At 37.3% G+C, this 12,500-nt stretch overlaps 1 protein-coding gene across 1 annotated transcript in view; it reads left to right on the top strand.

Annotated features, from left to right (window-relative positions):
* LMO4 (LIM domain only 4) overlaps positions 1-4,721 on the top strand; it is a 15,508-nt gene extending 10,787 nt beyond the window's left edge. Inside the window, exon 5 of the mRNA XM_066325167.1 lies at positions 3,976-4,721. Coding sequence (XP_066181264.1) covers positions 3,976-3,984 — 9 coding nt within the window. The 3' untranslated portion in view covers positions 3,985-4,721. The remainder of the gene's footprint in view (positions 1-3,975) is intronic.
* Positions 4,722-12,500: the final 7,779 nt, after the last annotated feature.

Consider the following 12,500-nt stretch of genomic DNA (forward strand, 5'->3'; position numbering starts at 1 on the left):
GTCAGTTTATTTTGGTTTGGGCACGTGCATCTGTACAGGTGTTGAACTCCTCATGTACAAAGCAAAATGGGGAGCATACATTAATACAAACTTCTAAGAAAGAGAAGTATTTTATTTTATAATCTTGAAATTAAGGGCTACAAGAAAGCAGTTTTCTGAGGGAGGAAAATTAGATCCTTTAATATGGAAATAAATGTCTTGTGAAGAGAAGGTTCCTGGACTAAACTAATGTATTTCATTTTAATATTAAGATTTTAGTTGAGGAAGCATGCTGGGGTGCTCTTTCAGAAGTATTTTCTTGCCTGTTTTCTGTGTCATAACTCAGATTTCAAAACCAAAGTGCTATTTTCTTACTGTTCCATAACACTAATAGCTCAGCTAGAGATTGTGTATCTCTCTGGTTGATAGTTTTGGTTTCTAGCTAAATGAGTAAATAATGACTGTACAGATCATAGAGTGAAGAAGAAAAAAAAATCTGATCAACAGTTGTCTTGTAACTCTGAAACTGGATAGTTTTAGATGTATTTTAATCTTCTTAATCAGTTTTAAAGCTATGCAAGTGAGTGCATTTTGATAACTGCTGTGCCTAATTTGTAACAATTACTGTCAACCTTGAGTTAAGAGACTGTTCATTCCACCCTGGTCCAGAAAAGAGTGGATGTATGACTCTTGCACATAATTTTATTCACATCATATTTCATACTGATTATGTATTGATGACATTGATTCATTTACTCTTTACAGCGCCACTTGCATGGATATTAAATCTTATTGACCACAGATGAATTTTAATTTCAGATTGGTGATAGATTTTTCCATCAGCTCTGATAGTATATTTGACTTTTTCATCATTAACCCAGGCAATCACACAGCACTGAGTTATTGCAATGAAACAAAAAGTGCACACTTCAGTTGGTAATTCTTTATAGATTTACAATAGGAACTTCATTAATGTCTGTAAGGATCACAAAAAATAACATTTATCTGCAAGTAGGAATTTGGAAGATTAAAAAAAATCTGGGACAAATGCTGGGCTGATCTGTTCTGTAGTGTACAGTATATTTTGTAGTGCTTTTAGTCAGTGGAGAAATATGTCCGAGAAAACAGAAACTGTTCTTTCATTTACATGATTTTTTTTTTTTTTGGTTGTGTTGCTACATTTCAATATCTGTGTTTGCTTTTTTTCTTTTCCTGTGCATAAATTTACTGATTAATTTTAAGTATTCTTTCAAGTCTTATACTGTGAATGTAATTACATCAAAATAAAGCATGGACCTTTTTTATTTACTTAATTTGTCAATCGAGGTGATGAGAGAATTGAGTACAAAAATGCTACATAGTTAGGCAGAACAAAGATAATTAAGATTGGAAGAGAATGTGCAGCCTCTTCTCAAGGAAGTACAAATACAGTTAAAGATTCATAGATTTATACTGTTGTGAATTTTAATGAAACAAATCTGTAATATAGACTAGCTAGCAGTGATTCTGTTAAATGAATATTTATAGGTATCCCATTTCAAAATATAGATAAAACCATTCATCTTTATACACTGCCGTAAAAGGTTTACCATTCTTAGAGTGGTTTATCCACTTGTCTTCTACGAATGTAAAGTTTAATGTAACTTCAAATAGGTGTCTAAATTGTCATTTAGTTTTATCAGTTTCTTTCTCTGCCTTAGCAAAACATAAAAATGATTTAGGTGCAATAAAAGCAGCAGACATGATGAGGAACATAGAACATGGAAAAGTAAAACGGGGCTGGGCTTGCAGAGCTCGTGACTGTAGGTACCTGGTGGGAGCTGAGTGCAGGGAGAGTGGTGAGAGCAGGTTGTTTTAGCTCCTGGCACTGACTGGTCGTGGCATTGCTGTGGCCAGAGCTGAGGCAGATGAGCAGCTATTGGGGAGGAGGTTGAGGATACATAGTTTGAGGGTTTTTTTTTTGTAATCTCTCTAGAAATTGTTCTAACTTCTCCTACTGGTTTTCAAAGGGAATTGCAGAGCACTGAAACTCCAGAAAACAAACACAGTTAAAGAGATAAGTTGATAATTCATCTATTTGTCAGATTTTGGGAACTTTGGAAGCTACAAGGGCAGTTGCTAAGAGAGTTATGTTTTATATTTTGCTTTTCTAATAGTCTGAGGCTTTTAACATCAAAGATATTTTCTAGAAAGCTGCATGTTTTAGGGCTACTGATTAAAAATATTCTTCCACTGTAACAAATTGGCTGTAAAAGATACTTTCTATTAAACATTACAAATCAATCATTTTCCATGTTATTCTATCACTAGAGATTACAGAGATAGCAGAATATCCAGAGGGTTTTTTTTTAGTTTAACCAAAGAGATTGGGACACTCCCAGCATTAAAAGACGTTTTTGTTGAGCATATGAAGGTGACAATTATGAACTTACTGTTGTCTCACTGCAGTCTACAGGTGCCGGTAGGAAAGATTGCATGGCCTAACTTGGTTTAAAAACTTGGGTTTTTTTTTAAGGAGGCAAATGCAGGGATGTTTGCCATTCCTGCCTTTTGCCTCCCTGAGGCAATTCACACATGTAAATTGTGACTTCCCATCAATTGCTCTGTAGTTAAAAAACCTTTTTTCTCTAAATTCAGGACTGCTTGGCTGCAGAGTGCAAACTTAGTTTGTGATGTCCTGTGTGCCATTTCATTTGAAGGGGCTGTATTGTCAAGAATTCTCTCTGCTGTTTGTTTTTTTTTTTTTTTTTTTTTTTTTTTTTTTTTTTTTTTTTTTTTTTTTTTTTTTTTCTGGTAGTATTCCTGTAGTATTTCTTGTTTGCAATAGTATTACCAGCTACTAAAAGTGTAAATTTTCCACGGGTTGGCAGTGATTGTACCAAATGCTTGTCCTCAGCTTCTATTATTTTAAATAAAGTATGAGTTACATTACATCTCTTAGAGAAGATCTTAAAATCTTCTAGTTTACATATCATTCAACAATTCCCTTGTAGTTACATAATTGGTGTTGTCTGTGTCCATAGTAGAAGATATTTGATGCTCATTTATTAAATATGCTTGCTGGCTGCTCCCTAATCTTTGTTCTGGACAGACAAATTACCTTTCTCACACTGAGCTTCGGCTCTGGGGAATTAAACCTCCAAGCCTCTACTACTTTAATTAGCTTGAAAGTGGGGGGTTGCAGTTACTAATAGACCTCAGGCTTTTACTAACTTAGAGAAAGGGTGAAAAAAGAACTTCCTGGGAAGCGCAAAATGTCATTTAAAAGCCATAAAAATCTAATATATATTATTTCATTTCGGTAATTGCAAACAGATTGTATTTGAAGACTATGGATGATCATTCCTATTTTATCCATGAAAGTTAAGATTTTTATTGAGTTAGACACTTTTAATTATCACAATTCATTAACACCAGTATGAAAGCACATGTTTGACTTCATGTATTAGAATGTTTATGTAACATTAAGTAACATACCAGATGAGGAATTTAAATGGGAGGGGGGAATCCTGAAATATCTATATTTAGCTCTTGTGCAATGCAGCATATTAACCAAAGTTGCCTTGGGAGGATATTGGCTGTACTTCATATTTGCTTTACACACTATTTCTTTCAATTACAAGATCATATTACTCGCTTCTTCAAAGGCATGGCATAATGGTTCTTCCCTTTCAAACGGGGCCCAGAAAAACCACCTTATTCACTGTATGATTTGTTACCAGAAAGTACACTTTATTTCTTGTTGTAGTCTCTTTTTTCTCATGTCTGCTTTCTTTAGTCTTTTTCTCAGTAGTGAAACTGGAAAATGTTTGCTTTTTGCTATTTAAAGTTGAAACGTTAGCAGTATGAATGGACAGTGTAGAAAGCCTTAATCAAGTCACGGTTGGGAAGTAGTCTAGTAAAAAAAGAGATTAGTGAATAGGGAAAAACAAAAGCAGTCATGTTGTAGTTTCCTATCTCAAATTTAGCTAAGATACCCATTTTTATTTCTTACAGGTCTGCTAAAAGGTCAGAGTAATGCAGAATGCGTGCCTTCATCTCAAATTTTGTTCATCACAGATGGATCCCATGTCTCCAAGTAGACAAGTCACCTTTGTAGCTAGCATCAATGCCAGCTCCATACCATTGCACCTTCTTTATTCTTGATTGCCCTTCCCACATTTATTGGTGTATTAAAATGACTGAATATGAACATTAAGGACTCCATGAACCTGGGCTAATGGGAGACTGTAGAGAAAATGAAAAAAGATCCACCGGAGGACATCTTGGGGGGGGCGGGTGGGGAAGATGACTAATGAAGCTAATTAAAAGCATTGAAATCTGCTTTCTACCCTCATTAACAATTAGCAGGGCACTGGCCAGTTTGTACCCTGTGTTTTACCTTAACAACATTCTATTTGCTCTTTGTATATTTAAGTGTTGTAAGGAAATGTGTTTCAATCAAACTGAACATGAGATAAAAAGATGTGGCTTTTGTGATATTCTATCACAAACACTTTTATTGTATCTCTGTAAAATACAATGTATGTATGCATGTAAGTGTTTTTGTCCTAATGTTGCTACTTCCCATGGCAAAAAAAAAAAAAAAAAAAAAAAAAAGTCAGGCTCATAGCAGCTACTGTGTAGAAATTTTCACCTACTTCTAATTTGCTGAATGAAGAAAAATCTTTTATTTGTGATATTTTCAGAGACATTTGCTCTAGTATGGTGTATTTAAATAATAAAAAGTAAAACAAAACTGAGTATGGGTTTTAGAAGCTTTGCCTTTTTTTTAAAATGACATTCAAAACATTCTGCAACTTCATCTTGCATAATCCTTACCTTAATTGTCAATTACCTTTAAAAGTAGGGTTTTGGTTTGGATTTTTTTTTTTTTTTGTCTTATGCCAGGAAAGACTCCTCTAAATTACTTGACCATGGTACTTGTGGCAAGGATAACGAGTACTCCTTCAAAATTATATTTTTTTTATGGAGTTTCTTAATTCTGGTTACAGCAAGTACATTATAATACCTATTGCAGTGAATTACAGCACACACAGAGGTACTGTGGTCTCTTGCTTTCCAGTTCCTTCTCTGTTGAGGATGTGTCTGTGTCTCTGAGCATGCAAGCATAAGAGGATATGAATATACCATAAGAGGTCAAAAAAATAAAAGCCAATGAAAGGTCTGTACCTCATGCTGAGCACTGGAATTGAGTGTTCATGAAAAGGAATACAATAGCTATTCTCATCTGAACAACATAAAGTTATGTTTGCTGGGGTAAGAGACTAACTTTTCAACACTGGTAATCTTAAGGAAAGAAAAACCTGTTTCCTGGGCTGTTTCTGAGAACTAGCTGATCTCAAAATATGATCTGTTCTCTGAAAGCAAACAAACGAAAACTGCCTCCCCATAAAGCAGTAGAGCCATCTCTAAGCTTAGAGAGGGAACAACTTCATTTTGCACGTTTTTTCCCATCAGCTGTTTTGTGGTAGATCTGTCAGAATACTTTTGAGAAAATAAAATCTGACTTTTCATGTTTTTAGCAAGAATACTAGCATGGATCTGCGGCTGTCCACTGTATGCCTTCAGTCAGCAGCCTGCAAGCAACGAATCTGCCTTTGCTGCAATTCAAAGCAAATCAATATTAAGAAATACTCTACTTTTACAGGAAACTAATACATTCACAACACATCATTATTTTGTTTAATTCTGTTTTTGAGAAGGTGTTCACTGCTCAGCTGCTTGGTTATGGAGTGAGCTTGACTTATTTTTGTTGTGATGCCAATACACAAAAAGCTGATTTATAGATTTATCTGTCTAAACAACCAACAACAGATATTTTTGTTTCAGATTCTACTTCATGACCTCTAGTATATTGGAGGGCTGCTGAATTTCTTCTTTTAACACTTCAGTGCTTGAGGAAGAAGCATTGTTTCAGAGAAAAGAAAATGTAGCAATGTATAGTATCAGTAAAGACAAAAGACTACTTGCATAACATAAATGACTGACACTATGTATGACTTTTAATTAAATGCACTTGTGGGTATTTTAAATAAGTTTCTAAGCTTTTTGATCTGGCATTAAAGTCTTCAGAGTCCTGCAAATTGTGCTGCTTCAATATCTTTGAAAAGACACTTGAAGTCATATGAATATAGAATTCAAGTATTAGTGAGACTGTAGACATCTTTTTATATTCTTTCGGTATAAGCACTCAAGGTACGGTGTTTAAATCTAACATGTACAGATTTTTGGTTGTCCAATATAACCCAGAAGTGCTAAGAAGATAGCTAATAACTTCTAGTAAGTAATGTAGTATAGCATTTAGTGATGTAGAGGTTGAAGTTCATTAACAGCTTTAAATAAACTATTATATGACTCATTTGTAAAGCACAGCTACCTATTTAATAGCTTACTTTAAAAGCATTTCTTAAGTTGCAGACCTATAAGATTACAAATGTCACTCATGTTAGCATAATCCACATGCAAGTGATGAAGCCTTTGCTTTGATGTGCTAAATTGCAGGAGGACTAATGGAGCTATGAATATACAATAGAACATATTTAAGTAGTATTCTCGCTTTAGGTAAAACACTTCCTTGAAACCAGAGGCATTTCACACAATGAAACAGGCTGTAATGGGGATGGTAGGTGTGGGCAGAAGGCTACTGGAAACACTTAGATTTGTCCTTATATGAAAAATAACTTCTTTTTAAGGAGATCTGTAAAGAAAAACACATACGTGTTCACCTTTTATCACATGTGTTTGCTGCACTGAGGCTGAAATACAGCCTTTGCATTTAGTGCTGCTGAAAAGTCAAATAATCATTCAGTAAGAGCTTCCCTTACTTTCAATAATGAATGCTGTTAAAAAAAGAATCAAAGGAAATATTACTAATCTGAAATCATCCTCATGAACCTGGATAAAATGCTCTGTCTATACTGCATCTAAACATCTCAATCATATAAATTGTCACTCTTATTAATGAAACAATTTTGTAAAAAGATTGCCCTCTAAATGGGTTTAATGTTTTTACCTATCCAGCTGTCTAGTTATGAGATTTACGTATCCTGGCAGGCAGTGGGACATTAAGCCTTTCCAAACCAAGTTCTGTTTGCAACAAGATACTGTCTTTTCAGTCCTACATGATTTATCTTTAAATATTTTAACAGGTTATGCAGTATCTTATGAAATATAAAATGGGAATGTCTTAACAAAATGAAGCCTATGAAATTAAGTCACATCTTCAGAATATTAACCACACTCAGTTTGTCTCCCTTTTCCCCTGTTAGTTAACACTGATAAAATTTGCATCACCTAACATTAGGGTAAATACTAAAAAAATCCCCAAAACTCACATACTGGCAGAGTATGCCTTGCTATCAGCGTGGTGGAGTCACCACTCCTGGAGGTGTTTAAGGAAACCTGGACATGGCACTGAGTGCCACAATCCAGTTGAAACAGTGGTGTTGTTTGACTTGATGAGCTCAGAGGTCTTTTCCAACCTGATTCTGTGATTTCAAAAGATCATTTCAATTTAAATCTTCTATCAAAGTATTTTGCTGGTAGTTGTATGTGTAGTGTGCAGTTTTTTGCAAGTATCTATTCTGCACAGCTCTATTAAAATATTTCGAGAATAAGAAATTTATGTATATACGTTTTTGAAGTGTTACATTTAATCAGTGTGAAAATGTGTTCTGTGTCTGATGGCACTGCCCGAGACTCGTGTACATGCCGTACAGATAACCCTTGTTGCTGCTTGTTACTGTTACTACCAGGTGTACGCCTATTGTCAGTCCAGCTAAGCCACAGACAAGCTTATTGCAATTAAATAGCAATTTGTTTCTATGAAACTGCAATTAAAGTATTACTGATCAGCCATTTTAGATTGGCAGTGCTGTGACTGCATGTTAAACAGAGGAGCTCTCGATTCCTTTTCTGCAGTCGGAGAGGCAAGTAACAGTGAGGTGTAACACGCTCACCTCTGTCCCTTGTCAAGCGGGAAGTATGAGTCCTTGGTGAAGTGCTCTGATCTCATCACCAACATGCTGAGAGCGATGACAAGTCAGGGCTGATCTCTGTAAGCTGAACTTGCAGCTTACAGGACCTGAAGTTATTGCTGTTTCTGTTCCTGTATAAGCAGGGATGTGTACACTTCCTACGGGGATGTTTTCAGCTCCAGATTGATTCTGCTGAGAATGGACGGCAAGTTGTGGGCCCCGAGCCAATAACGTTTTGCAGGTCCTGACTTGTTAGAGCTGTGTAAACAGGGCTACTATAGCTCCTTAATCATAACTAATAAAAGACTAGAAGAAAGCAATCAATTACCTTATAAGTTTGTTTGGTTGGGGTTTTTTTTTAATAAAAAGCAGTTTATCTGACACAGTGATTATTTTGACATTTTACAAGGGATGAGAGTTTAAAGCAATCCGATGGGTTTACCTGTGGGCACCTGGGGCTTGCTGGCAACTATTTGCTTGTGATATTCCTGGGAAGCCACAGTGCTCTTGCCCTAGGCCTTACAGAACCCATCAGCCACTGCCTCTAGTCCCTGCCCAAGCTTGTAACATTTTTGGTTGACTTCAAATCTGAAATGTAAATTTTCTGGTGCAAATTACAAACTTCTTTGTAAGAACTCAGAGAGGAATTAACCTTGTAGTGGTAATTTTGTTTTTTAATTATCACCATAGTTTAAGAGAATCTGAGACATGTTAACTTCAGTTCCTGCATTTTTGTAGAGTGGAGGCTGTAGACACCCTTGTTCCTCTGCCAGAGGGCTTGACATCACACCTGTGGCATGCATGAGATAAGCATTGCTTCATTTAGGCACAGATTCTTGTCTCTGAGAGATGTTCCTTGTGGGGCTGAAGGCTGGGGTCCTGCAGTGTGACCCATGGGGTGGGTGACTGCTGCTGAGGAAACTGCTGCAGGTTTGCTGGTCAGATGACATATGGATAACAAATGCCACCTCAGCAGCTCTTGGCTCCTGGCAAATGGCAGGTAAAATGCCTGTGCTTAAACCTAAGTGAAAATGGCCCAGCTGACAGTAATTCATTCACCCTGGTAGAGTGGTCTTATGTCTGAGCCCAAGGCCTGAAAAGAGCCCTGTTTACTGGAGACAGACACTACTGTGTTGAGGAATTTTTTTCTTCCTCTGTGGGGATTTTTTAATGAGTTCTGCTGTTGTGCTTCCTTTAACAGTAGTTCTAGCATTAAGCTCACAGAAATGGTTTTGGTGTGCAGGAGGCTGCACGGTTCAGAGGGGGAGGCAATAGGACCTAAGGGGTAGTTGGGGGTGGCTCACCAGAGGCTTTTTTTACCCCACCCACCTGTAGCTTGTCCACTGAAGGGCCCTGAAGGCTCTGAGGGGGCTCAGGTCCCTGAAGGACCAGTCCTGAAAAGGGCCTGGGCTTTCAAACAGCAGAGCAAGCATCCCAGGAAGGCTGGAAATTTTAATAGGTGCTAAAGTTCAGCAAATGTAAGCTGAAAGTTCTCTCATATTCATCGTTGTAATGGAGACCTTGTAGACCATTGTGCTGTTTTGCTCCCGTGTGTAATATCACTCTTACATTTTTGAGATCATTTTATCTTCTTAAATCAGTTCTCTGCTACATTATTCACCTGAGCTTAGAAATGCTGAAGCTTGAAAATTGCTTTTATTTTTAATTATAAAAATGTTTAAGAAATATGTTTTGCTTTTTAGAATTGTTTCTATTGGCTGCTATGTATTTAACTTTAAAAAAACAAAATCAAAACAAAACCCCTCGACTGTTTCACTGAAAGAGTGCTACAAACTGTAGCATTAAGACCAAATTTAAACTTGAGACATGCCTGCCCCAAAAGAATTTTTTTTGGAGAGGGTATAGTGGAGAGAAAAGGAACATTTTGAAAAAAGTTGTTGTTCCTGGTTGGGTGCTGGCCCCAGTGAAGCTGCCCGTGAGGAGGGCGCCGTGCTGCTGGGCACAGTGAGATGGGCAGCATGAGAGCAGCCCCCAGAGCCGGAGCCTGCCCACTGCCTTTCCCAGCACTGCTGAGGGGTCCCCCTGGCACCCAGCGAGTCCTTTGCTCCTAGTGGTGGCTGCTGAGCAAGCCAAAGCTTCCCTGTGCAGGATTCCTCTGCAGCTGAATCAGACGATGTTTCTTTCTCACATTGTTGGAGTATGCTGTTAATTACATTTTGAAATATCCATATACTTTTCCTCTTAGGGGATCTTATGAGCAAGGTTCTTGCTAACAACTTCTGTGGTTCACCATAACCTCTCAGAATAATCATTCCTTCCATTGAACCTATGCCAGTTGTTTTGTTAAACTAAGTTGAGAGAACGGGGCCTATATTAATTCTCGAAAGGCAAGAGATTGCCCTGTGATTTGGGGAAATCTTGATTGCTTACAGTATGAATAAATGAACAAGGCAGATATTAACTTTACACCTGACTTCAATTTCTTTGAGCAGAGAAGAAATGTCCAGTAGGAGGGTAAAAATCCAGCTAAAACTCATAAGACAGCCATTAATAGGCTAAGTTTATTATGCTGTAAAATCTTCAGCTGCTTATAGAAAACAAAGGAGCAACGAATGCGGTATTTGTCTTTTATTCTTAGAAAAAAACATTAAGATCAAACGGCCCCTAAAAGACTGAGCTGATACGTATCCCACTTACATATTTTTGGATATGGTCTGATATTCATTCCACTGATGTATTTGATAGGTAATTGTATCAGCCATATCGAGATGCTGATACCAAATAGTGGAAGACTTCAGTGTTTTGCCATAAAGCTTATACCCCTTGTTACTGAACTCTCATCACACTTGAGATCTGCAGCAATCATTTGAAAGCTGTAGTTGGTATTTTTGTGCTTATGCCACATTTAAAAATTATTATTCTTGCTTCATCAGTTAGTCTTTTTAGCTGACTTGAAAAAAAAAGCATATTGCAAATGAGCTACTATTCTTATTTGTTGTTTTAAGAAGGGTAAGCACTGAAGTATTCAAATGGAACAGATTATACCTTTAATTACATCCAAACAGGATGCTGAGCTGATTTTTCTATTTTCTGTTTAATTGCTATAGTTCAAAAAGATATTGCAAATTTGTAGATGAATTATTTAAGCATAGCCTTCTGGCCTCTGTGTTTATGGGAGAGACCAAACAGGGGGGGGGGGAAATAAAACAGAATTTAAAGGGGAAAATTACCACTTCCTTCTTTACAAAAAAAGCTTGAATAAAATATCTTGGGGGAAGTGTTTTACCTGGATAGATATTTTATGCTTCGTGGGAGCATCATGGGACTCCGTGGGTTTTGTTTGTATCCCACCAACCCCAGCGGGTGCCTGACTCCCGAGGGCCCCCGTCTCGTGCCGTGGGTGCTAAAGGGCTGTTTCTTCCCCAGCCTGCTCCTTGGTGACTGTGCTGCTTCACAGATGTGATCCCGACCAGCCACCCTTTTCCTGGATGTGCTTGATCTCTGCTCTCCTACGTACAAAATGAGAATAATGAAAGCAAGCACAATTCATCACTTCTTAAACTAAATATATTTCCATTTTGTTTGCATGTGCATGTATCATTCACCGTATATATTTTGAATATGTACAACAACATTACAGCCAGTGATAAATCCTACTCACTTACTATATGTGTTATTTGCTGCAACATTAAACTCAGTAAGAATTTTACATGTAACTTGTACCAAAACTAAATATATTGTGAAATTGATGCACTGTTGTAAACAAGAACATCACTCCCTGCTTCAACACAGTCGAAGGTGGCAGCTTGTGTGGCAATTCTTTTGTAAACAACTGCAGACATTCCAAAGAATAAGCCAGTTAATTACATTTTTAATGATGTTTTTAGAAAATAATATTCTTGGAGGGCGAAAAAACCCCAACCTACAAACCAATAAGAAAAGTAAATCTAAATGTTGTGCTGTATAAAGAAATGCTGTCAGTGAAAAACTGGACTCTGCTGGCACAGGTCTTTTGCCCCCCCCCCCCCCATCTTATTTTTTTTCTTCTGTTGAACTTGCCTGTGTAACGTACTTTTTTATAGCTCTACTGTGAATTCAAACAAAGATGACACTGGCACAATCCATTTAAGTTTTTTGGTGGATTATCTTATTTCGTTATTTTCAATACTGCTAAGTATGTGCTACCCACTTAGAGAGCTGATGTGGTGCATAGCAGAGCTCAAGATGTCCTCTTAAATACACAAAGCTTATGCAAGGCCGTGACACAAGTAGGTTTTAAACATCAGCAGTGTTGGCAGCTTTAAAGGGCTGATACGATGCAGCCTTGACAACACATCACAGGTTACAGGGAGAGATTCAGGAAGAAACTGAACTAACCAGAGCAAGACTAGGACACAACTTTTATTGATGAAGTTCAGGGGAAAGAGGCACCGGGGGCAGCTGTATTAATCCCATAATAACTTGAAATATAATCAGTACATTGCTGCAGGGATGGCTAGGAAGGCAGGGAGGTGGAGGTGTCAGGGTTTAAGTTCACAGGCTTTCCCAGTTCATTAAAAAGTGAATCAATCAGAAAAACAG

This window comes from Sylvia atricapilla, chromosome 9 (genome assembly GCF_009819655.1).
Source record: "Sylvia atricapilla isolate bSylAtr1 chromosome 9, bSylAtr1.pri, whole genome shotgun sequence".
Classification (NCBI taxonomy): domain Eukaryota; kingdom Metazoa; phylum Chordata; class Aves; order Passeriformes; family Sylviidae; genus Sylvia; species Sylvia atricapilla.